The 25,691-nt window shown below is 34.8% G+C and overlaps 1 protein-coding gene across 1 annotated transcript in view; it reads left to right on the top strand.

Annotated features, from left to right (window-relative positions):
- Nucleotides 1-1,073: 1,073 nt before the first annotated feature.
- The window catches only part of LOC136025899 (uncharacterized), a 120,250-nt gene continuing 95,632 nt past the window's right edge, over nt 1,074-25,691 (top strand). Inside the window, exons 1-2 of the mRNA XM_065701954.1 lie at nt 1,074-1,155; nt 11,184-11,287. Coding sequence (XP_065558026.1) covers nt 11,227-11,287 — 61 coding nt within the window. The 5' untranslated portion in view covers nt 1,074-1,155; nt 11,184-11,226. The remainder of the gene's footprint in view (nt 1,156-11,183; nt 11,288-25,691) is intronic.

The following is a 25,691-nucleotide window of genomic DNA, read 5'->3' as shown; positions in this document are numbered from 1 at the left end:
AAAAATATTGATATGGCTTAAAATGCTACTCAAATAAAAGGAATTGCATTTTAAGAGCTAAAGCCAGAGAAAAAGAAACTGATAATTAAAAATTAAGGTAAATCTTGTTTTGTCAAAATTTCAATAGTATAGGTATAGACCTTTTGAGTAAGCAATTATCTAAGACTTAGAAATCAGAAAAGGGTTGACATAGAAGCCTGGCAGTACCTTCCCAGAGTGTTTTTGACCCTGGATTAATTACTGAGTTTCATTCTTGTAACCTATTCCCTTTCCAAGATAATGAAAATTAGCTAAACTAGAATTTTACATATTTTTTGCTTTGGATTCATTACTGGAAGTTCTATTTTCCTGACTTAACCCATTTCTAAGATAGCAAACAGTAGCCAAACTAGAGTTTGACCTGAAAATTTATCCATGGCCCTATAGGGTAAGGCTGAAATGTAAAGAGTTCTGACAAAGATGCAACACATCTTGAAGTATCTAGTAAGAATAGTAATTGGATTAACAATGCTTTATAACCACTAGGGTCTTGCTTCATCAAGGTTTTATCTCTGAAGCCAAATTACCAAGCTAAGGTCACGTCTAGGGCATCAAAGGGATGAAACAAAGATTTCCAAGTATCTACATAAGTTTTCAAAAGCATATTCAAACTCTTGACTTCCTGTATTAAGGCCTATGTGAATCAAATTGCAGGATATAACCCAACATTTATCCAAATAGCCCTAATACGAAAAAAAAAACAAAATTAAACCTTACTTTTGCGTGGCTAGAATTCTATTTGTCAGCTTATAATTCTTATTTTATATAGACTTATTTATAGCCTACGAATTCTTCTTTTCGAAATCTACGCCTGAAAAGATCAACCAACAATTATGAATGGTAGAACCCTACGGTTAAAAACAATGACAGTTCTGGTTAAATTAGAGTTCAACCAGTCAATTGTTTCACGCAAAATCACTTTTCATGACAACCTGGTTTGTCACTGTTTCACGCAAAAACAGCGGTTGAGCTCAACCACACCGAGTGGTTGAGCTCAAACAGTCTCTTTGGTTGACGCGAAAAAAGGCCTTTACAACTGGACAGCGAAAGACTCGTATCTGTCGCCATAATTTATTTTTGAAGAAGCAGAAATGAATGATTCACAATTCTTTTTCGGTAGAGTAAAGATTTTATTTTATCTTTAGGTCAAACAGATGAATTTCGAGACTCATTGTCAAATTACAGCAATTTGAAAACTAGTCTAAATTCTCATAGTAATAGGCCTATATATTTGTTTGCAATATAATGTAGAAAATGCTAAAGAGGGAAATTCTTACTTTATAACCTAGTTTTCAATAATTTTCCTATTAGACCTTATTAGATTATCATGTTTTCTTTCATTGCTACCTAATTTTCAAAATCACTCTAATAACATATTTGCAAACAATTCGCTTAAGGACAGACATAGGTCTAGGTAGATTCCAGAATGTAGGAATACAAACTGGAATTAGCTTGCTAAGCCAATTTTCAATTTTCAAAGTTGTTACTCTGACAATGCACCCAACTACCCTAATGGTTGCATTTATAGTCCTAATTGTAAATGTCTTTGTTTTTTATATTTTTTTTGGGGGGGGGATCCCCCTCAATATGCAGTAAAAAATCCATGAGCTTTACATTAATGGATAAAATTTGTTGAATGTTGATATTACCTGAACAATTGGTTAGGGTCATGAAATTATTGTTAATATATACATTTTGACTTTTGAAACATCTTTTCTCTCTTGCAAAACTACTGCAAACTCACTATTATAGAGTTATTTCACCCCAAATATTCTTGTATTTATACATATAGAATTGCAATCATTTTCATTTTTGTTGATTAGATATTTGAAATCTTAAATCTGTAATAGTTTTGAAACAAATTTGGGCTATATATTTGCACATTAGGGGGGCAGTGGTAAATCATAGCATATATTAAATATGTAAACTAACCATTGCTGTATTTAATATATGCTATGCTTTACCCCCCCCCCTAATGTGCAAATATATAATAACTCTGTAATGGTGAGTTTGCAGTAGTTTTGCAAGAGAGAAAATATGTTCAAAAAGTCAAAATGTATCTATTAACAATAGTTTCATGATCCTAAACAATTGTTCAGGTAATATCAACATTGACATAAAATTCTATTTTAGCTACTTTTAGCCATCTTGGAAATGTGGTTAGGTTAGAAAAATTAAACATTCAGTGATGGTTCCACAGGCTAAAGTATGTCTTGGGAAGGTAATTTGAAGTACTTGCCTCCACTCCTTCCCCCTCTAGAGGGTCCTGACCTTTGATGACCTTTAAAAATCTGTGTGCTATTAAAGTGAAATCTTGCATAATAGATCTTCTGCTCAAATGAAGTATAATACAATTGTTTTCAGCTTCACAACTTTGCTCAACCCAATTTATAAGGTTTTAAAGATATGCAAATACAGGTAAATTTTTTCTTGATCATGTTATTGACTTATACAAATATAATAATTGCTGCAATTGCAAATTCAAATTTTAGCCCTTTTGGAGCTCTTGAAAATGACCAAAATATTTCTAGTTTTGAGTATAAAAAAGGCTTAAAACATTGGTTTCAAACTTAAAACAAACAAACTAACCTTTCCAACAAACAAAACTTGCATTAGAAGCAATAATTATATTCATAAAGAGCTTGAAAAAAGGAATTGAGGGGTATTTTCACTTTATTTATAAGTCAATAATAGGAACAACAAAAATTTACCCAAATACATTTCCTAAATTTTGAAAAAAAATACTGATTTGGCTTAAAATTCTACTCAAATAAGAGAAATTGTACTCTCAGAACTAAAGCCAGAGAATAAGAAACTGATAACTAAAAATTAAGGTAAATGTTGTTTTGTCAAAATTTCAGTAGATATTGTAGGCAAATTTCAGGACCCTCTAGAGGGAGAAGGAGTAGAGAAAGGCACTTCAAAATACCTTCCAGGGACATACTTTAGCCTGTAGATCTATTCCTTAAAGTATCATTTTCCTAACCTAACCCCTTTCCAAGATAGTCAAAAGTAGCTAAAGTTTAATTTTACCCAGTAAAAGACTTCAGGCAGCTAAGACATAACTTAACTCTATAGTCAGAATTGCATCCTGAATTCAAATTTAACATGCACTTGTGTCAGAAATGAACTTAACCCCCACCCTTCTATGTCCCAATTCAAGGTATATATCTGTGTATTAGGGTGGGAGGGGGGTCAAGTTCAGACTTATCTTTATAGTCAGATTTGCATCCTGAATCCAAATTTAGCATTCAATGACATCAGAAAAAAACTTTACACACTTAATTTGCTTAATTTGAACTTTACTTAATTTGAAAATATATATCTTGAATTGGTATATATAGGGTTGGGGGTGAAGTCCTTTTCCAGCAAAAATGAATTTTAAATTTGGATTCAGGATGCAATTCTAATTGTAGAGGTAAGTTTATTTCATAGCTATCTGAATACTTTGTTAATACAAGTCATACCCAAAAAACAAAGGCAATGAAAAAGCAATTGATAGTAATTCAAGTTTAATTCAGTTTATTTCTGACCTGTCAACAAAACAAAATAGACTTTTTTGTCATTCAAATATAGCCTAAATCTTTCTTATATACAATCTTCTATTTTTCAGGCCCTATCTTCTAATAGATTCTTCTATTCAATAGCGCAATCCTTATTATTTTTTGTTTTTTTATTTCTTCATTTTTATTGTCCTTTTGCTTCTTTTTTTTGTTCATTTGTTTGTCATTTTGCTTCTTGATTTTCTGTTTATTTTTTTGTTCATTTTTATTATTGTTATTAGCCATCTGCTTGTTCATTTGTCTGTTAGTTTGTCCCTTTGCTTCTTCTTTTTTTGTTTATTTCTTTATTTTTTGTTCATATGGTTGTTCATCTTTTGTCAATATGGTCTTGGAAACTATGCATTATTGTTATCATTTCATTAGTATTATCATAATATGTTATACTCATTATTTTTATTAAATACAATTATTATTATCTTAATTGAATTCTAGCCCTAGAAATAAAAAAAGGTAGATACTTCTGCTTGACAATACTTTGGCAGATATATTTTTGGCCCTGGATCTGTTCCTAAAAGTTTTGTTCACTTAATTGCCTAAACTAGAGCTTTACCAAAAATACTGTTTGAAATGTTTTGAAATTGTGGGAGATTATTGAAAATAATAATCTGACTCATAAAAAAACTCTTTACACATAGAAATGAAGAATCTCATTGTTTTAGTTTTATAGATATCTTAGGCCTAGGGCTATATATAGGACCATCCATGAGGTGGCCTACATTGCCTGAAAAGCAACCATGGTATTTGAAGGTGTGTTGGCACTCATGCAAAGATAGCAGCATCAGCTAGCTCATCACTAGGGCTCATAAAAAGAACAATTTCCTCCTGTTCTCCTAAAATTCTGAGCCTTTTGTATAAAGGACTTGTTCAGCCACGGCTTGAGACAGGCATGGTCCTTGCATCCCCCTTTTTCAAAAAAGATGTTAAAATTCTTGAAGATGTCTAGAGAAGAGCCACTAAAATGGTGAGTGGACTGCATGAACTCCCTTACCCTACAAGGCTATGCAAGCTAAAACTCCCAACTCTGGTTTATAGAAGAAGAGTGGGGTGATGTCATTCTGGTTCATAAACTTATTAATTCAAAGGCACTTCCTGATCTTCTTCCTCTGGCTTCTCAGGACTTTTGTACAAGGGGACATAACCTGCAGTTATCCAGGCATTTCTCCTCAAAGCCACAACGAGCCCATTTTCTTACCAAGCGTGTTGCCAACCTCTGGAACAAATTACTGCCAGATATCATTGCTGCCCAAACCACAGATAGCTTTAAGAACCATCTTGACAATGAATGGTCAGCAAAAGAATGGAAGTATAACTGGGAAGCACTCGACTCAGCAACATCAAACCACTAGTCAAGTGTATGTATTCAACTATGTGTCATGTGTTATCAACTCTGGAGCTTCTACAAGGAAAAATCTTTAGATTGCTCCAAGCTGCAATTTAAGGTAATTTAAGGTTGGATAAGTAATCTAATGGTACTACTTTTACTTTATTAAGATGGTTCTTTCAGGAGAGCTGTGACTCTGAACTGTTACCAAATAATACTCTGAGGACTAAATCCAGATCTTTAATAAAGTGAAAAAACATGTTTTTCCAACTGAAAGTAAAGAGCAACATTAAAACTTGAAACAGACAAATTATTCCATATATCAAAGGGACCGCCCTTTCCTCAATACTCTGCTCATTATGCTAAAAAAATTGTACTTTAAAAATAATTTATAATTCTAATTAAATGGCTGTGGGTGGTCTTGTCATTCCCAGTGTCATATTTATTGGACCTTTTGAGACAGTCATATTGTTCAGCATAGTTAAAAAGGTTCAAAATATATATCTTTCAAGGTAACATAACACCCTACAGCCCCTGGGGAAAGGTCTTCAAGTTACAAAATTTGGTCATTTTTATATAGAATTTAGTTTCTTTTATTGAGAAGCATGTATACCTTTTTCAGTTGGAGGGGAGGGTAAGTTTTCTGCTGTGGTGATTCTCAATAAGAGAATTTTCCATGGGGAAGGAAGTTCCTGGGGGTGAATTTTTCAGGGGAAATTTTACACTGGGAGAATTTTAGAATTCTTGATGAAATTCTTTTTGTTTGTCTTACTCTCCCTTTCCAGCTCAATTTACCTGTGAAGATATTAATGGTATCTGCCTGGGGTAAATTATCACAATTACTGAATTTTTAGAGGATTTTCTGTGGAGGGGGAGCTGGATTTTCCGCCATTTTGTACACTTCCAGATAAGCTAGGATGATGAAATTTGGCAGGCCTATCAGGGACCAGATCAGATTAAATTAGAAATTGTCGTTTCCCTGATTCCACCATCTGGGGGGTAGTGGGGGACAGTTAATCCAGAAAAATTGGAAAAAAATGAGGTATTTTTAACTTACGAATGGGTGATTGGATCTTAATCAAATTTGATATTTAGAAGGATATCATGTCTCAGAGCTCTTATTTTAAATTTTGACCGGATCTGGTGACATTGGAGGGAGTTGAAGGGGAAACCTGAAATCTTGGAAAATGCCTATAGTGGAGGGATCAGGATGAAACTTGGAGGGGGGGGGAAATATGCACAAGTCCTAGATACATGATTGAAATAACCAGAATGGATCCACTCTCCTTGGAGGAGATGGGGGGGGGGGGGTTAATTCTGAAAAATTAGAAAAAATGAGGTACTTTTAACTTACAAGGAGTGATCAGATCTTAATAAAATTTGATATTTAGAAGGAGCTCGTAACTCAGATCTCTCATTTCAAATCCCAACCAGATCCAGTGTCATTTGGGGGGGGGGGGGGACCAGAATCTTGGAAAACGCTTAAAGTGGAGAGATCAGGATGAAACTTGGTAGGAAGAATAGGCACAAGTCCTAGATACATGATTGACATAACTGGACTGAATTTGCTCTTTTTGTGGGAGTAGGGAGGATTTCCAGTGCTTTGGTGAGTTTGGTGCTTCTGGACGTGCTAGGACGATGAAAATTGGTAGGCGTGTCAGGGACCTACACATAACAGTTGTTTCCCTGATTCAACCATCTGGGACATTGAAAAAAATGAGGTATTTTTAACTTGCAAATGGGTGGTTGGATCTTAATGAATTTTGATATTTAGAAGGACCTCGCGTCTCACAGCTCTTATTTTAAATCTCGATCGTATCTGGTGATATTGGAAGGAGTTGGAGGGGGAAACAGGAAATCTTAGAAAATGCTTAGAGTGGAGAGATTGGGATGAAACTTTTTGGGAAGAATAGGCACAAATCCTAGATACATAATTAACATAGCCGGACTGAACCCGCTCTTTTTGGGAGAGTTAGGGGGGGGATGTTAATTCGGAAAAATTAGAAAAATTGAGGTATTTATAACTTACAAATGGGTGACTGGATCTTAATAAAATTTGATATTTAGAAGGAACTAATGTCTCAGAGCGCTTATTTTAAATTCCGACCAGATCTGGTGACATTGGGGGGAGTTGGAGGGGGAAACCGGAAATCTTGGAAAATGCTTACAGTGGAGAGATTGGGATGAAACTTGGTGGGTAGAATACGAAAATATCGTAGATACGTGGTTGAGGTAACCGGACTGGATCCGCTCTCTTTGGGGGAGTTAGGGGGATCCAGTTCTTTGTGGAGTTTGGTGATTCTGGACGTGCTAGGACAATGAAAATTGTTTGGTGTGTCAGGGACCTGCAGAAGTTGACTTGATAAATTTGTTTTCCCTGATTCAACCATCTGGGGGGCTGAAGGGAGAGGAAAAATTTGAGAAAATGAGGTGTTTTAAGCGTACAAGTGGGTAGTTGGATCTGAATGAATTGTGATATTTAGATGGACCTTGTGTCTCAGAGCTCTTATTTTAAATCCCGACCAGCATTAAGCCTCTGATTTTCCTTTTAAATCAATCTATTGATTCTTAGAATTTTGCTGGAGCTCATACCATATGAGCTCTTGGCTCTTCCGACCTTGCCAGAAGTGCCATTACCTCACTCTTTATGCAAGTTTGAATTTTTGAGCCAAATCTTTAAAGAACAACTCCTGAAACACAGGGGCCATTTAATTAAAACAACAAGAAGTTTTTTAAAGCACTAAGATCTTTAGCCTACAGAGCAAGGAATCACAAAGGGGTAACCCCCTCATCTATGTAATAATTGGGGATATATGGATGGGATGGAACTTTTACCTTTTTTTAAGATTATTTGCAGGGCTACCGCCAATAAGGCTATATTCAGTATTGTCAAGCTTTTGAGGTAGGTTAGAATTAAGCTGATTAAGTCTTCTGTCATACAGCTTTTTAAATTTAGATTAGCCATTTTTGGTGTACTATCTAACAATTCTTCGGTTTTTGTTTTGTAGTAGGATTGAGCAGACTTACAAATTTTCTTTTTTTTCTAATTTATTAGTTGCCACCTGTTTACCATTTCTGAAAAGCTTTAATTTATTTCTAACCAGCATTTGAAGTGGCTGATTGATCTAGGGTGTATCACCAGAGTTCTTTTTGAACATTATTTTTGGGAGAAAAAATTATAAATATTCTTCACTAGCTTCTTATAGAAATGAGCTTTTTTTTCATCAAAATTTTGTAAATTGTAAATATTGAACCAATCTTTGGGTTTCAGCCACAAACCAGAAGAAAGAAGGCCAAATTGTGAAGAGGGAGATAAGTGCTATAGATCATTGAGAAAGAATAATAAACTTAAAGAGGGAGACAAAAGGAAGGAAAGATAATAAATTTCACCCAATGGGGGGTGAGACTGTAAAGGCACTATATAAAATTTCCATGTTAGTTAGAATAAATATTATCAAGCAAGGTATCTCCTCTAGCAGGTAATGTTTTAACCATTCACTTAACATTATATTTCATGTTAAAGGTTCTTTTTGCCTGTTCTGGTGCTATTTTGCCATTATACTTCTTGTGCTATTGAACCAGTTTTCTCAGTTATACACTCCAAGAATTTGAACTGAACTACTTGCTCAATGTCTTTGTCTTCATGTGTCCTGACCCTGCACTCAATATTAGAGGGAGAGTTAGTTTTTGGCATGTGTTTTGTTTTTGGTGTTGGTTTTCAGACCTTTTTGACCAGCTCTTTCCGATAAATGTGTCAGGTAGTATATTAAGATCTAGGAAAGTTTTAATGCATAAATAGAAACTGAAACGTCAAAAATTTCAAAAACGTCAAAGTTTTTTCAAAACTGAAAACGTCAAAAATTGCGTAATTTGAAGCTTGGTAAATCTCCATATAAGGGATTGTTCGCTATCTTGATAAGTATTTGATTTAAATGAATGAAACTCTTAGAAATGAACTCAGGGCTGTAATTTTTTCCTTAGAAAATTTTACTTCCGACCCTCTGTCTTCAAAGCACACTGACCATTAAGCAAACAAGACACTTATACTGTGGCATTTTAAGTGATATTAATGATAATAATATGTTTTCACCCTTTTTTGTTGCATTACAAAAATACAGTAGATGGGTATAAACAGCGAGAAAAATAGAAAAAGAAAGAATAAACAAACAATTAAAAAAAAGAAACGAATAATAAGTGGAAAATTAGGTCAAAATGAGTAGTAAGTACAAAAGAAACGAATAATACGAAGAATAATTAAATTAAAAGAAATAAATGATTATAGACACGAACACACAATGCGTATTTTGTACTCCTAATCCTTGACTGAAATCAAATTGATGGTCCTCAAAACACAATTATTGCACAGAAACGGACCCTTTATTTTTTCAAGTAACTTGCTAAGCACAGAGCATATGGATATAGTCTATATGAATTGCATAGTGTTGGGACTTAGTTCTTTTTTGGTATTAAATAAAAAAAAAACAAGTTGTTTTAGCTGAAAGTAAGGAGCGACATTAGAACTTAAAACGAACAGAAATTACTTCGTATGTGAAAGGGGCTGCTTCCTCATCAACGCCCCGCTCTTTACGCTAAAGTTTGACTCTTTCTCTCAACTCTGCTTTTTAAAACAGTAAAAAAAAAATTCCAGTCAAAATTCCATTTTTTAGAGTTTTGGCCAATATCGAGCCGATCGCTCCTTACTACAGTTCGTTACCACGAACTGTTTGATACAAGGAACTAGTCCTTCATCTAGTAACTTACGGACATACTGTTTGGACAAAATTATCTGTAATAATAAAACTAAGTGTTTGAACACCTGCTAAATAAGTTTTATTAAATATTAGAAGCAGAGCTCTAGCACTATCTGAGTAAACAGCCTTGTGCCTTTGATATACTATTTTTTTTTTTACATGGCCCCTTCTCTCTCTTTTCCTCTCCCCCAGCCAAGATAGAGGCCCGCTTGATCCCCCAGACCTTCTGAAAGTTTCAAGCTGCTCTCCAAAGCTGTTCCAAGGACATTGCAGGGAGGCTGCTTTTAATCATCTGACAAGAAGTTAGAAATTCTTTTGGTCTGTTTCTGGGGGAATCATCATTATTATCTTTTTTAATGTTGTCTTTTGTATTTGGTTCCTCTTACCCCCAAAGACTTGAGGGTTTAAATTTTGAGCTTATCAGGAGAAATATACATGACTGTTTCTATTGTCTTTCTAGGCCTTAGTCCTGTGATCATGCCTCAAAACTTTTTTTTTGTACATTAGGTTCCTCTAGGTACAAGGACTCATGGCTCCAAATTTAAACAGATCAGGATGAAAAGATGATTTTGCCTGTTCCAAATACGTAAGATCGAATAATGTATTTTTTATACAATCGAACTATCCATTTTCAATTTTTAAATGTATTTTCAAATGGTCAAGTTACTTTGAATATTATAGCCTACTGTACAAAAGGCCGTCCGAGCCGAGTGGATTGATGTGCTGGATTTAGGATCCTTCGTCCATGAGGGGAAAGGATCGAGTCTTAATGTACCAAATTATTTGGTTTAGGATAGGGGTCAGTGGCTTGACTCTGTAAGCTCAGTCAGAGTCGACCCAGCTCTAAATGGATACGTGGAGAAATCTGGGAAAGACAAATAGGAAGGGTGTGCGAAAGCACAGGATGGTTGACCCCCAACCCCTATTGTACTTCCTGGCTGAAGGACCAAGAAACGTAGATTAGAACCGCAGGTAGGGACTGCGGATTCCAACGCCCTATTCTGTACCTTTACTTTTTTTACTGTATGAATTTCAATATGTAAAAAATCGTAATTATTGTACAGTTGCCAATCATGCTCTTAAATTAAACATATGACAATTTCTAAATTTGTTTTATCTATTTAATAGAATGTCTTTTGTGAATTGTGATTAATGTTGCTGACAATTGCATGTTCTTGATGGAAAGTCATTAATTCCGTTGACAATTTTGAAACGAATCAATACAGAAGATTCATTAATATATGTCAATGTTTGGTTGCTACTTGTATTGGACCAATCCGCCCGTCCCCCTCTCCCAATTTTAAACAAGTGTGGACATGAGAGTTGCCACCACCACACGTGTCTAACTTCATTAATATTAATGCTATTTATTAAAGTATTATTAAATTGAAATATAAAGATATTTTTAACATATTTTAAAATTTACTTTTTTTATTAAAATGTTAAATACTTATATTAAAAATATTATTAATTATTACTAAAAGTATTTCAACTTTGTTTTTATTTTAGAGTAGGCATGTCTGCTTGACTGGAAGTGAATGTTGAGACTAAAATGTCACTGAATACTCTAATAGAAGCTGCAAGATACCTTGAATATTGTGTAACAGACGATGGTAAGTTATTTTTCTCCAATATTTATTAGGTAGTGTGGCAAATATATAATAAATAGTGGCAAAACTGTGGGAAAATAAACCTCTTCATTCATTTAGGTATTTAATGTTGTTGTTAAAATATTAGACAATTTTTCTAAGGATCTATTATAAGTTACTAAACTGTGTGTAGTTTTTCTTTTACATTTTTTTTACTTGAATCGAAAACGTCATTTCAATACTGCATCGGTTTTCACTAGTTAGCGAGTCGAAGAGGAAGTAACTGAAGATTTTTTTTTTTTTTTTTTTTTTTTATGGTAGCCTTCTGGGAAGGGAACAGATAGGTACGCAAAATGAGAGTCCAGGGCCTACTTCTAAATATTTCCTGAATTTTCATATTTACAAAGATAGTCATCTGAAACACAAAGTTTTGCCACCAATGGGGGGGGGGGGAGAAGAGGACCTGGGAAGGGTTTTGACTTCCCTCCATTCTCTTTTGACATTTTAAAAACGGCTGTAGAACTTATAATTTTCAATCGAATGAGAGTCCACCGAAATTTTTAGGAATTTTGCGAAATAATTTAATAATCATACAAAATAATAATAATAAATGATAATTTTACGGAGAATTTGCCATAAGTTACAAAAGTGCTATGCAAGATTTTTTGCTGCCAGACCAAGAATGAATATGATTTTTAAAATATTTTATTAAAATTATTAATAAAATGACGTTAAAATTTTTAGCATTTCCCTTTGACTTTTTTTCAAAGAGAAAAATATAGGAATATTAATAAAGTTTGTTGTGGAGCTCGGAATTCTTTACCTATAAATCGTGCAGGACGCTGACTTACTCAGTTGGCCTTTAGTCACTTGGCCTTCAAAGGTCAAAATACATTTTTTTTTTAGATATTAGTTTCAAAGCACAAGATTAAGTTAATTGTTCCCTCCCTCTGATTTCTTCTAAATTAGTTAAGACCCACAGTTTGGGTCTTAGACATAACAAAGACGCTAGCTTTTATTACCACAAAGTTTGGTAGAAATCCCAACACCATTTTGGTGGATGTTTCTGTGACCCCCCCCCCCTACACACCCAAAAAAGAAACAACAAAAAAACAAAATATTAATTGTGTATACCCTTCTGATGGCCCCAAGTAACGAAAGCAGGGTAGTGGGACGTAATTATACGAATTGCTCGAGCAGCACTCAATTGTATGTTATCTCTCATCGATAGTAATCACTTCTTGAAGTGGTACCTATGGTGTTATTATTCTAAATAATAATGAAAAAACTGGTGAAAGTAAAGAGCCAAGTTGACACTCAAAATAAAAAATACTGCTTCGCAATTTATTCAACATGTTAAAAACAAATTCAAATAAACTGGCTCTGCGCATTTTCCCATTTTTATAGAATTCTGGAAAACTAGTGTTTTACAGAAAACAAAAAAACTGTGCAACATAACAGAATTAGGTGCAGAAAAATCCTTAATTAGCATGCAGAAATTAAAATACTACTATATAAATTTCTCAATTACAGGCCGTGAATTAATACATTTTACTTTACAATTTTTACTTTTCGAAAAAACTGAAGCACTCTTAGTTTTCAGTGCAGTGCTAGTTTTTCAGAATTCTACAAACAAGTGGAAAGAGTTACTTTCTCGCATGGTTTTTGACAATGACTATCCCAACACTGTGTTTTTTATTTTCAATTTCATTATCGAGGGATCTCTTATGTTTTTTCGTAATACCCATAAATTTTGTTTTCTAAATTACACTTTACAATCATCATTAATTGAATTCTGAATCAACTACAAAGGATAATTTTTTCACATTAGAAGCTTTTAAAGGCTTTCAGTTATCCTGGCCGGTTGTTCTTGCTCTTTATTCATGAAATAGTGTTATCATGAATAGCACAACTCTACGTTGACGGCAAAATTTTATTGAGTCAATTTCGAAAATAGATGGCGTTTGCGACTTTTGTATAGGGAATCGGTTTGGTGCTAATTCTTAACTCTCTCGAAGGTGAATTTCCAATTTCTGGGATAAATTGGTTGGAAAGTGTTGTTTTATACCAATAAAAAAATACATAGATTTAGAGTACACGCTTAGAAGCTGAGAAAATGACACAAAACTGAAAATGCTACTGGCCAAAAATGAGGACAGTGCGCAGAAAACAGTCACTTAGAATTTCTTATCTGACAATGTGATAGCTCTTTAAGTATTCGGAAAGCATGCTTCAATTTTTAGTATTTCAATCTTGTTTGCCTTTTGTTGTACTGGCACCAAGAAACAACAGTCCTTTTTTGGCAGGGTAATTTTTAGGGTTAACCAGGGCTTGTCTTCACCTCTACCCTTCAGTTGTTTATCATAGTTATTGCAACAGATGGTTTGAAGCAGAAAAAATCAGGTGTCCCAAAAAGTTAGTGTGCTATAGAAAATCCAAACATTGACTAGAGAAATATAAATGAAACGGGGGAAAAAGCAGGGTTCAAATACCTGTTTCATTTTTTTTATGATGATGATGATGATGAAGCCAGTAATTAATCAACGCCTCAAATGCATCTGCTATATTGCTTTAAATCTTCCGGTCTTTCGTCGTAATTTGGACTTTCTCTTCAGCACTATCTCTGGACGCTCAGTAGGGGCATAACCTGTAAAAAATGACCGAATATTGATGATATTATTGAATTTCCAATCCAAAACAGTTCATTTCAACAGACTTAGAATACGACAAGACAATTCATTTTTTTCTTTTTTTCGTCTCTTCTTCTGCTGTTAGCTTAGTTGTGACAATCGGTAGGCGGCTTATACAAAGAGTTCTCTCCTTTGCTAATGCTCCCATCAAACAGGAGTAAGAAAATTGTCGAAGTAGACTTTAGCGTTTGTGTTTTCAAGACCAGGTGTAAATCTTGCAGCCACGCCTCTTACTAATATGAACGTAGGGGGGGGGGGTATCGCTGGCGCCACTACATTGATAAGGCTAAAAATCATAAAAATATTCAGACAGTCCAGCGCGAACCCAAGTTTTGAAACTTGCATTAATAGGATTAAATACAGCGAACTGCTCTAGATTGCCTTTTCCCTTGAAGGGCACCAATGTCCCGTCTGCTGAACTGTATTCAGCCACTGCTGGTTTGACTGAGTCGTACAACATATCCAAAAGTATCAAAGATTTAGCTCACTTTTTACACTCAGTTATATTTCTGAAAGTTGCCATGTATTCCTTTTTATATTGATAAATGTGTTGAAAACAGGAAAAACTATGCAAAAATAGGCAAATTGTCGGGTTTTAAGAAAATTTGCATCAGCCTGTAAGGAAAAATCTGTGTACTATGTATTTCTGGCTCATGGATTGATCTGAAATCAATGAGTCTAAAAATATCAGAATGGTGTCCTGTTCAGTTCCATATTTCTGGCTTCCATGTTTCTGATCAGTTCCATATTTATCTAACATCTTACTTCCGGCTCATGGGTTGATCTGGAATTAATGAGTCTAAAAGTAAAAAAAATTATGTCCTGTTACATCTGTAGGCTTGTAGAGAAATCACATTTTTTACAGAGACCATAAAACTTGAGGGTTTTCAATCGTACTCTATTTAACAGAATGGTCAAGCACTGGCTCCATGCCAAATAATGGAGATTTTCAGCCCTTAATTGTTTTATGCTATCTTTGGCGTCGGAGTTCATTAGTGCCAAAAATGAATCAGTGAAAAAAAGCCAATGGCCCCTCTGTTAAATCGCTTAAGTACTAAGGACAGGGAAAATGAAACTATTGTTTGTATTGATATCTTACGTTAATATATTTGTATTATATATAGTGTTTATGGTTTGATTATTATGGTTCATGATTAGAGTATAATGTTAATTTGTTTTTTTCCCAATTTTGGCCCATTGGAATTTTTTTTCATTGTAGAGCTTTTTATTTTTATTGAATAAAAGAACTATAGGAGGTTATAATATTTTTATTATATTTCTTTATAAGAATTATAATATATATTATATATCTTAAAAAATCAAGAAACATCGGGACATTCTTTTTTAATGAAAAAGACCTCTGTTTGTGTTTATGCAGTTTTTGGCGGTAGTGGGCGTCATATTAAAAGAAAACGGAAACTTGCGTGAAAAATTATAAACAAAACATATAGCACCAAGAAGATTAAGAGGATATAGCTTTCCTTTGAAGCTGTTGTCTTTGGAAATCAGCATATTGTCAATATTTTGATTTATTACGGTCAAAATATCACGTCCAAATATATATATATACGTCAAAATATACGTCCAATCATTAAATAATTTTGCTTACTCAAATTCATGATATGAAGTGGCAAATCTGACAAAAATGTTACACTACTTAAATTTTTAAAACATTTAGAAGAAAAATCTTAAAAAATTGCCGTTTTGAGGCATGAGTAAACCTAAGATCGGTCCAACAGGGTAAAAATTGCTTTTATTCTGATGCACTTGTCCTTGGTACTTAAAAATAATCCAGAAACAGTTAATATTTAGAAGAGTTCGGCTGTTAAACCAGATGAAAGTCATTTAGTTAAGTCGAATAAATGTGAGATTATCAATAAATTCTGACAACCTAAAATGGGCGGATTTCTAGGAACAGACCTAATCCTGTGGTAGCGTACAATTTAAAAAGTTTGGCCATCTTCCTGTACCTTTTGTCTTTAAGTAAAATTTCCCGCAAAACACTTGTCAGATACAACGTATAATTAGGCTTTTAGTCATTTTCAAACGAAAAAAAAACTTAATTGGTATTCCACAACGCGTTTAATTTAATAGCTTGTTCTGACACTTTTCCAAAAATACGTTGTTTAATTTGACTTTTTCGGGTCAATGTCACTGAGCGCATAAGTTATACCCGTTACAAAGTTTCTAGGTCCAGATATTCAAATTTAACGATCCCCTTGAGGAATTATTATTCGAGGAATTCAACAGCTCTGGAGGGGGGTTCTCTGGTGATACCCACTTAGATTGAAAACCTTTGGACACAAGGGACACAACTTTTATTGTCTTTTCATTCGGACTTCATAGTCAAACCACGGATTGTTTTGATAATTGCTAGTTCCGAGGGAGAATTCGCTAGTAGACCTTTTGTCTTTGTGACAGTCAGCCAACAGTCAGCATCCTAAAATAATTTTAAGACACCGTATCCTCTTAAAGTAAGATGGATATCTGACGTTATACACGTAAAATCATGCTTTATAAATTGACTAAATTATAAGATTGTTAAACATCTAATGAGGGTGACGAAAAAGGGAATTAATCTGCATTAAATAGGAATATGATCGACCAATTCTTCCTATAGTGTTTCTCTCCGCATAAAATCAAAGGCAGAGCATTTGTTTCCCTGCTTTATTGTTTCCCTGGAAACGGGCCCGACAAAATACAATAGAAGGGCTTAATAACTTTTTTCTCTCTCGACTACGAAGTTTGAGGGTAAATTGGCCTCCCTCTCGTGCTTTTTCTGCTACCCATCCCCCATACCGGCCCTGATTTGTCAAATGATATAAGATTCAAATGTTGATTTAATCATTTTGTCCAATAATATAGAAAGGTATGATAAGTATTCCTCCGGGGTCAACATAACCCCTATAGCTCCAGGGTCAATGGCCATAAACTATGTAAATTAGTCTTATTTTAGAAATAGGTTTTACTCTGAAAACTGTTAGGGATCGTTCGCTAGATCAAGACTCTCGGAGTCTCGAATTTGTTCAGGAAACAACAAGGGTACGTGACTGAATCAAAAGACGTTTTGTGGACCTTAGTTTTCAAAATATCTGCAGTATGTCGGGAATGGCTTGACTGAACAAACACCAAAAACAAGAAGAACAATATGGAATTTCTCAAGACAGTGGGAAACAAATTAGAATAAATATTCCGTCGCTATTTTCGTCGCTATCTATGGCTTGACTGATAAGGTGAAGCTTTCAGGTACTGTTGGGGGGGAGTTGTTAAAGATCAGATTTTGATTTGTTGAGCGGACAGGTAAAGATGAACATACTATGTGTATCCAGGTCGTCGGAACAGCATATCTGCAATTTCTTGGCAATGGCTTTGAAGATGCATTTAAAACTGCTAGGTATAGTCGGGTAGAGAAAGGGAGCAGGGTATTGTAATGGGACTTAAAATCTCATGTTGGGGAAGGAAAAAGGGGCTAAACAATATTGGTTGCTGATCTAGCAAAACGTTTGTACGCTGTAAGCTTCTTTGGGACTTACAATCTATGCACAGTTAGGTAGCGACGGCAATCAAAAGACGATGCTTGTTACAAGGTTGTCAAAATGGCGTATCTGCAATACATTGGAAGTTCAAACTTTCAGGGAGTTTTTTGGTAAGGAGTTGTGTGACAAGTGGGCCTGAAATGTTGACGTGATGAGAGGGCAGAAATCAGAAGACACTACCTGCATTCAAGTTATTGAAAATGACAAATATTTCATCCAAATTTTGTGCTGAGGAGAGGGAAAAGTGGTAAAACAATTTTTGTCTCTGATCCGCAAAACTTTTTTTTACTATAAAATCCTACGATTTATAATCTATGCAGAGCTAAGTAGCAAGGTAAATCAAAGTACGCAACATGTTGGACCGAGTGGACCAGCAATGGACCGAGTTGGGGCATCAACTGGAGCTTGTCTGGGAAGTATAGAAGGAACAAGTGAACATTACACTGTGAATTGGGGGAGTGGGTAGAGGTAAATCAAAAAAAGATTTAGTGCATTCAAAAGACAATATCTAATGAACGGTTATTGAAGCACAGTGTCTTAGGAATCACTGAAGGATGGAGCTTAAGCCTTCAGTTAGTGTAGGAGAAGGGAGGGGAAGGGAAACTTTAAGAGTTTCTTTTTCTGGTTAATCAGGTTTCCTTTCTGGTCAACATAAAAGTTTTATAGTAAGTGTTTTTGGTTGTAAAAATATTGTACCTTTACTATTTTATGAACAAATTTGGATATCAAGTAGAAACTTTCTGGCATTTTTTGGGGTGGGGGATGGGTGGGTTCGACTTCAATTTTTAGCTTAGGAAGACAGTAGAAAAGGGTGGTTTACATTTTTCCCCTGATCTAAACACGAATGACGCTTTAGCTTTCAGGGGGTTTATGCGACAGTAGCACTACTCATATTTGTGGTTGTTTGTGTTTGTTTTAAGCTTGACTAGACAATTGAATTTAATATCTCTTCGTTTAGAATTTATTTACTCATCTATAACAGAATATATGGTTTTATGCTTGATATGACTATTATCATATTTTATGTTTGTGTTTTGGTTTCATCTACTCATTGACAGTAATTTCTGTTTGCTTGAATTATTATAGGACTTCATTGCTCCTCCTCTTGTGTATTAATATGGTGTTAATAATTTTATGTTTGTCTTTGGTTTCATTTTTTCATTGATAGTAATTTCTGTTTGCTTGAATTATTAAAGGACTTCAATGCTCCTCATCTTGGGTGTTAATATGGCTCTTTGCTTTTCACTGAAATACTTTTTTTTTCAAAAACGGTTTGTATAAGCCACTAAAGAATTAAATAGGGAATCTAAAAGAAAACGCTCGATGGTTGCACGCGTGGTAAGAGCGAATGTAATTGTATCTGCAGAAATTAAAGGAATTGGAATGAAAGGAAATTTGCCCAGGTTTTGCCGGGTCTCTAAATGAAATTTGCCCGGGTTTGAAGGTGGCTGAATTTTTCTTGTTCTTGCAGACAATTGTGGATTTTTCCTTTGTTCCTTTCTTTCGAATTTCTTAGAATAAGAAGTAGAATCAATGCAAGAAATGTCCCAATTTCCCGGTGGTTTCCAATAGCATTCAACGTAAAGAATGACTTTATAACTTGAATATCACAAAGAAAGACCTCGTTCTTTTTAGTAATCCCGTCTAGGAGGGTGCGCACTAAGTCATGTATATCTATTTTATTTTTAATTTTTTTTTCTTGCTTAAATAGCGTTTTGATCCATATTAATTACGAATCTCCCTGTTTTTGCTAAAGACTAATTGGCCGTTTGACTTTGGAAGGGAGTTGGGGTAAAATTACTCTTAAGGGGAAACATTGTTTTAATTTCAAGGTAATCTCAAATTCATTGTGTAACTCAATAAATAGCTTCAAGCACAGAAAACTGACGTTTCTGAAAATTTTCTTTAGCTATTTGTCAAAACGCTAGTTATTGTACAACTTGTCAAGGAGCCTGTCGCACGACCGGCATTTAAAAAAACGGAGCTTATATGATCCTTTAAGGGCCACAGAAAAAATTACCTCCCTGTTATAAAAATGGTTGACTCTTTCTCTCATTAAAGGAAGCTTGAGATCAGCTTGACAGTTTTTAATGTGATGTCTCTAAGTCTCATTACAAAACAACCAATAGTAAACAAACCCTATTGTGTAACAAGCAAACCCTATGACGTAGTTGTAATATACCGTTACAGGTGTACTATAGTATTGCGTAAGACCCAGGTGCGTGTAATAACGTCTTGAGGGACAAGTAGCTCCAATTGTAAACCCCTTTAGGCCTCATGGAAACGATGCAGGGGATACTACTAACGAATCAGAGGTCTCCAAATTGAGAGGATGCTAGAGCAGCAAAAGTTGTTCGTTATCGGAAACCGCTACAGCGGTTACGCTATCAGAATGGACAGAAGGAGGGCAGTAAGACGAACTGGACTCCTCAAAGGTTTACCTTCGATGAGTTGGGATGTACAAGGACTGGCCCTTGTAGTTACGCGGTCTAGAAACCGTCCTATATGACGTACGCCCTGAATTGGTCTGAAATGGTGATTGAAACCCTGATCGATTGGCAATTCTTTTGGGGAATCTGATGACAGGGGACTAAATAAATGAACCATACTTGTTACATCGTATCAAAATAACGAACGGACTCACAATTTCAATAATTACTTACAAATATTTTCAAAATTTTGGCGATAGAAAAGACAGTTTCGGAAAAAAATCCATGAATTCCAATTCCTACAAATTACCTACAAATATTTTTAAAATTCTGGCGATAGAAAAGACAATTTCGAAAAAAAAGAATCCATGAATTCCAATTCCAGAGTTCAAAGTCTCTTCAAAATTTCCACGTAATTTCACCAAATGTCTTTAAACACTACCTTAAATCCGCATTATCCTTTCCCTGGTATTCCAAACACTTCCAACAATAACCAACAAACAATTTCAATATTCAGGAAAAAGAAAAAAACGGAGAAAAATTCCACGAAATTTCAATTCTACTGTTCAAAGTGTCTTTTTTCAAGATTTCCACGCCATTTCACCAACTGTCTTTAAACAGCGCTTAAATCCAAAGTATATTTTCCCCCGTATTCAAAAAATTTTAATAACATTATTAAAATCAGGGCCTGGCATAGTTATAAAAGGCTAGTAACATTAGCGCGTTTGATCTTAGACGGAAAGATGGCAGTTCAATATCCCTATTAACTTAGCGGTATATTTAATGTTTCATTACCGAATAATTTTTTTCCAAAAATGGAATGCATAATTGAAAATAAACAGGGTTGTTCACAGAAGGTCGGTCAAATTATTGTACTTGCCACGGGCTTCAAAAAACTTCTAGAGGGATTACTGACGAATTGGTGATCATTACGAACGGGTGATCAGATCTTAATGAAACTTAATATATAGAAGAATCTTACGTCTCAGATGCACCATTTTCAATTATAATCCGATCCGGGGACATAGGTGGTGGTAGGGGGGAAACAGAGATATTGGAAACCGGAAATCTTGGAAAACGCTTAGAGTGGAGAGATCGGGATAAAACTTTATGGGAAGAATAAGCAAAAGTTATAGATACGTTATTGATATTGTTTGAACGGATCTGTTCTCTTTAGGGGAGCTTGGGGGTGTTAATTTGGAAAAATTAGAAAAATTGAGGTATTTTTAACTTAAGAATGGGTTACCGGATCTTAATGAAATTTGATATTTAGAAGGCACTCATGTCTCAGAGCTGTTCTTTCAAATCCCCTCCAGATCTGTCGACATTGAGGGGAGTTGGAGGGGGAAACCGGAAATCTTGGAAAACGCTTAGAGTGGAGAAATTGGGATGAAACTTGGTGGGTAGAATAAGCAGATGTCGTAGATACGTCCTTGACGTAACCGTACTGGATCCGCTCGCTTTGGGGAGTTAGGGGGTGGGGCTCAGTGCTTTTGTGGGTTTGGTGTTTCTGGACGTGCTAGGACGATAAAAATTGGTAGGCGTGTCAGGGAGCTGCACAAATTGACTTGATAAAGCCGTTTTCCCCGATTCGACCATCTGAGGGGCTAAAGGGGGAGGAAAAAATTAGAAAAAATGAGGTATTTATATCTTACGAGTGGGTGATCGGATCTTAATGAATTTTGATATTTAGAAGGACCTCGTGACTCAGAGCTTTTATTTTAAATCCTGACCGGCATTAAACCTCTGATTTTCTTTTCAAATCAATCTATTGATTCTTAGAATTTTGCTAGAGCTCATACCATTGGGGCTCTTGGCTATTCCGGCCTCGTCACAAGTGCCATATGAGTTCTTAGCTCTTGTTAATTTAGTTGGTAGACTTTCAGTATTGCGCACTTCTTGTGAAAGTTGTTAAACAGGAATTACAACTAGATAAGGATACAATTCATCAACACTGACTTGGTTTACTGTGCGAATAAACCAATGTTTATTGTGAGGTGTTTATTTGTCACACCTCGTGAGGTGAATGTTTATTGTCACAAAACTAATGTTTTGTGAGGTTTTATTTTTGTGGGGGAAAAAACTTCCAACACGTAGAAAACAACAAGGTACTTGTGTCTTATAGCCATCACACCCAATTTCTGTCAAGAAGTGAAGTTTGTTTAATGCTAATGAAATAAAACAAAATATAATAAAAAATATAATACTTTACCAACAAAGAATTATGGAAGGGGGTCGCCCAGACCGCATTATATTAAATACGTAACCTGAACTAACTTAACCAAAATACCAACTAAATATTTAATTAAAATATAGCTACAATGTAGTTTCCCACCGAACCGAAGATTATATTGTCTGGTATAAAGACCATGAAAACCCGATATTGTCTCATGTTTGAAATACAAGATCTTGATTGTGGTGGCCATAAGACAAAATTACCAACAATTGAATTATATAAACGCATGGAACCCTCTGAAATTGTAAGTAATGACCTTCAACCTAAGGGAGAATCGTCTATCTAATTTATCTTGCTTAAATGCATCGATATACACCAAAAAACCTGACCGACTGTCAATAGCAATAGTCAATAGCATAGTCAATAACAATAGCAATTAAATATTTTTTTCAGAAATAGGTAAAGAGCGACTTTAAGGCTTAAATAATCAACACAGATTAGTTCCATAAGCGTTACAACAAACAATATAAACATAATCGCATTGCTTTTCTCTCAGAGAATTTTTTATTGAACTACTACCGCTATTACTAACAACTCACTGTAATACTAAGCTACCCAAGACCAGCACAACGGCGCAAGATCCTTCTTTACCCCAATCTATTCGAAGCTTCTCTCTTTACCCCTCCAAAGAAGTACCAGTCCCCTTTAAATTCTTGTTTACGACCTCTTTCCATCCATTGACCTCTTTCAGTCCACTTAAAAAAAAGGCAAAGGATCCGGCGCTAGACCCTTAAGGTCCGAACCGGCGGTGCTGATCTCTGTCTCACTTAACTCCTGATTCAATACTAAACCACCAACTACTAACCTCATATCCTACCTTAACCCCAGCAACATTTTTCTCATACTTATCACTTTTATTCATCTGGTATACCAAACTAGGATAAAACCTTCTCTAAAACTCTTCTATCAGCTGAATCAAACCTCTATTCATAATCTATAAAACTGAGGACTAAAGGGTTGGTTTAGGCACTTCTCGATTAATTATTAACCTGAGAGTAAAAATTTGGTCAATGCGCACTCCCCCCTTACTGAGAAGACACTCTTCTCTTAAAACTTTGTCTCCAGCATCTTTAAGCCAAAAAGTATCATCATATTAAGTAATTTGCTTCCTACAGAAGCCAACCTCTATAATCATCAAACTCACTCTGTTCACTTTTATTTTAAGAAATTTACCTGAAACTTTTCCAAAAATGCTAGAAATATTAAAACAAAAGGGTATAAGTTTAGAATAAGAAGTTAGATTGCTATGGAGGGTGGCTGACCCCCCCCCATGTGCAGTATGGTGTCCTAAATTACCGATTAATTAAGTAAATTGCCTCCTACAGAAGCCAACCTCTATAATCGCCAGACTCACTCTGTTCACTTTTATTTTAAGAAATTTACCTGAAAAATTTCTAAAATGACTAACTTTTCCAAAAATGCTAAAAATATTAAAACAAAAGGGTATAAGTTTAGAATAAAAAGTTAGATTGCTATGGAGAGTGGCTGCCCCCCCCCCATGTACAGTATGGTGTCCTAAATTACCGATTAATTAACTAAATTGCCTCTATAATTACCAAACTTACTCTCTTCACTTTTCTTTTAAGTAATTTAACTGAAGTTTTTCTAAAATGGCTAACTTTTCCAGAAATGCTAGAAATATTAAGGCAAAAACATGAAACTTTAGGAAAAAAATTAGATTTCTATGGAGAGTGGCTGCCCCTCCCCATGTACAGGATGACGTCCTTTGGCAATCCAGCTTAGGTCAAACAAATCAGAGAGACCTATTCAAAAGGAAGGGAAGAGATAATAAGAAGCCATTAAAGTAAATTAGAACCCCAAGAGAGGGAGCAAAAAGTGACGCCCTGAATAGAGTGGGTTAAAAGAGGAGCGTGCGTACCTGCCTCGAATGTTTTTGTGCTACGGTGAGTTGTCAATATTAGTTTTAATAATAATATTATGATAATTATCAGAATGCTGGCGTTGATACGATTATTTAAACTCTTGGCGGTTATTTTCAATCGTAAAAGAAATTTCTATGCCAAGGTCTTTGTATCCCACCCCTTCATAATATTCGCCTCAACTTATTGGTTTAAAAATAAACCAATGAAGATTTTATGTATTATAGTTTCACAACAAACCCGGCTAGTAATATTGGTATTTTAAAAATCATTCATTCTCCTAGCTCAAATTCCTCGTAATTGAAAAATAAATCCTATGTTTGGAATCAGATGATTTTTGATAATTTTGTCGAAGCCCAAAAATATTAGATGCTGCATCGCTACAGCATATACAGTTTAAGATATTGATATTCCTCATTTGAGCTAAGTCATAGGTTGTAATGTTCGCCGTTTTTTTTCGAAGTATTCTGAATTTTCTGCTGAAATTTCCCTATCCAGCATGGTTCAAATTAAAATTTTATCTTCTCCTGGTGGCAACGAGTTAGATCTCCTCCAAAGGAAATGTGTTATTAAAATAAAAGGAAGCTACTATTATATTCATTGCCGTATTTAATGGAGGGTACCCGTTTTCACCTTCCACCCCCCCTCCCCCCAAATGTATGTTCGTCTAGTAAAAGAGTAACAAAAATACATATTAACAGATTTTTGTTACGTTTCATGGAGTATTTTTTGTATACCCCCCTCTCCCCCCCAAAAAAAAATCTTGGCTTGATTAGAATCCTTATTTTATTTTCGAATAGCATATTTGTGTTTGTGACAATGCTCCACCACTTCCTAGCGATCCCATATATAATCCCGATACGTATTGCTTCGTTGTTTTTCATCTCGTAATTAGTGCTGGGCGACATCATAATTAAGCGATATATTGATATTTTCACTTTCGATATTCAGTAATCGATATATCGATTTTTTGCTCGGAATAACTAGGGTTTGGCAAAATTTTATTACACAATTTGCAAATAAAGAGTATTTTGCACATTTTAATTGTAAATTGTTTATATTTTTAATAAAATGAATAAACTTCCACTACATGAATGAACATTACAGAAATTCTGATTTGGAATTACTCGAGCTTATGATAAAGAATAATAAATTATAGTTTTTTTTTTTTTGGTTATTCAAATCAGCAACATGTCAATATTTTCCCTTGTTAATTGGTTCTGCCTTTCAGTAATCAAATAAAAAAAATGTTATTTTTTTCAACTGAAAGGAAGGATCAATATTAAAACTTAAAAAAAACAGAAAATTTCCTGTATACAAGGGGACAACCCCTCCCAATACCTCGCTCTCCTTACGCCAAAGTTTCTTCTTGTATTTTAAAAATCCCCTGACTGAATTAAACGGCTCTTGTGTTTCAAAAGTTGTTCTTAAATAATTGGGACAAAAAGTTAAAATTAGCATTAAGAGCAAAGTATTGAGGACGGGATCCAGCCTAAAACACGGGGTATTTTCTATTTCTTTTAATGTTGCTCCCTACTTTTAGTTGAAAAAATTGTTATTTTTTCATATAATTTTTTATCGTATTTCAAATGATGCTGGAAGATCCACCTTTTCTTCATGGAAAATCTACCCAAGAAAATTTTTTCTTGGAAAGTTA

The sequence above is a fragment of the Artemia franciscana genome, chromosome 4 (genome assembly GCF_032884065.1).
Source record: "Artemia franciscana chromosome 4, ASM3288406v1, whole genome shotgun sequence".
Classification (NCBI taxonomy): domain Eukaryota; kingdom Metazoa; phylum Arthropoda; class Branchiopoda; order Anostraca; family Artemiidae; genus Artemia; species Artemia franciscana.
Note: the sequence above shows the minus strand (reverse complement) of the source record. Positions and strands in the feature narration are given on the sequence as shown.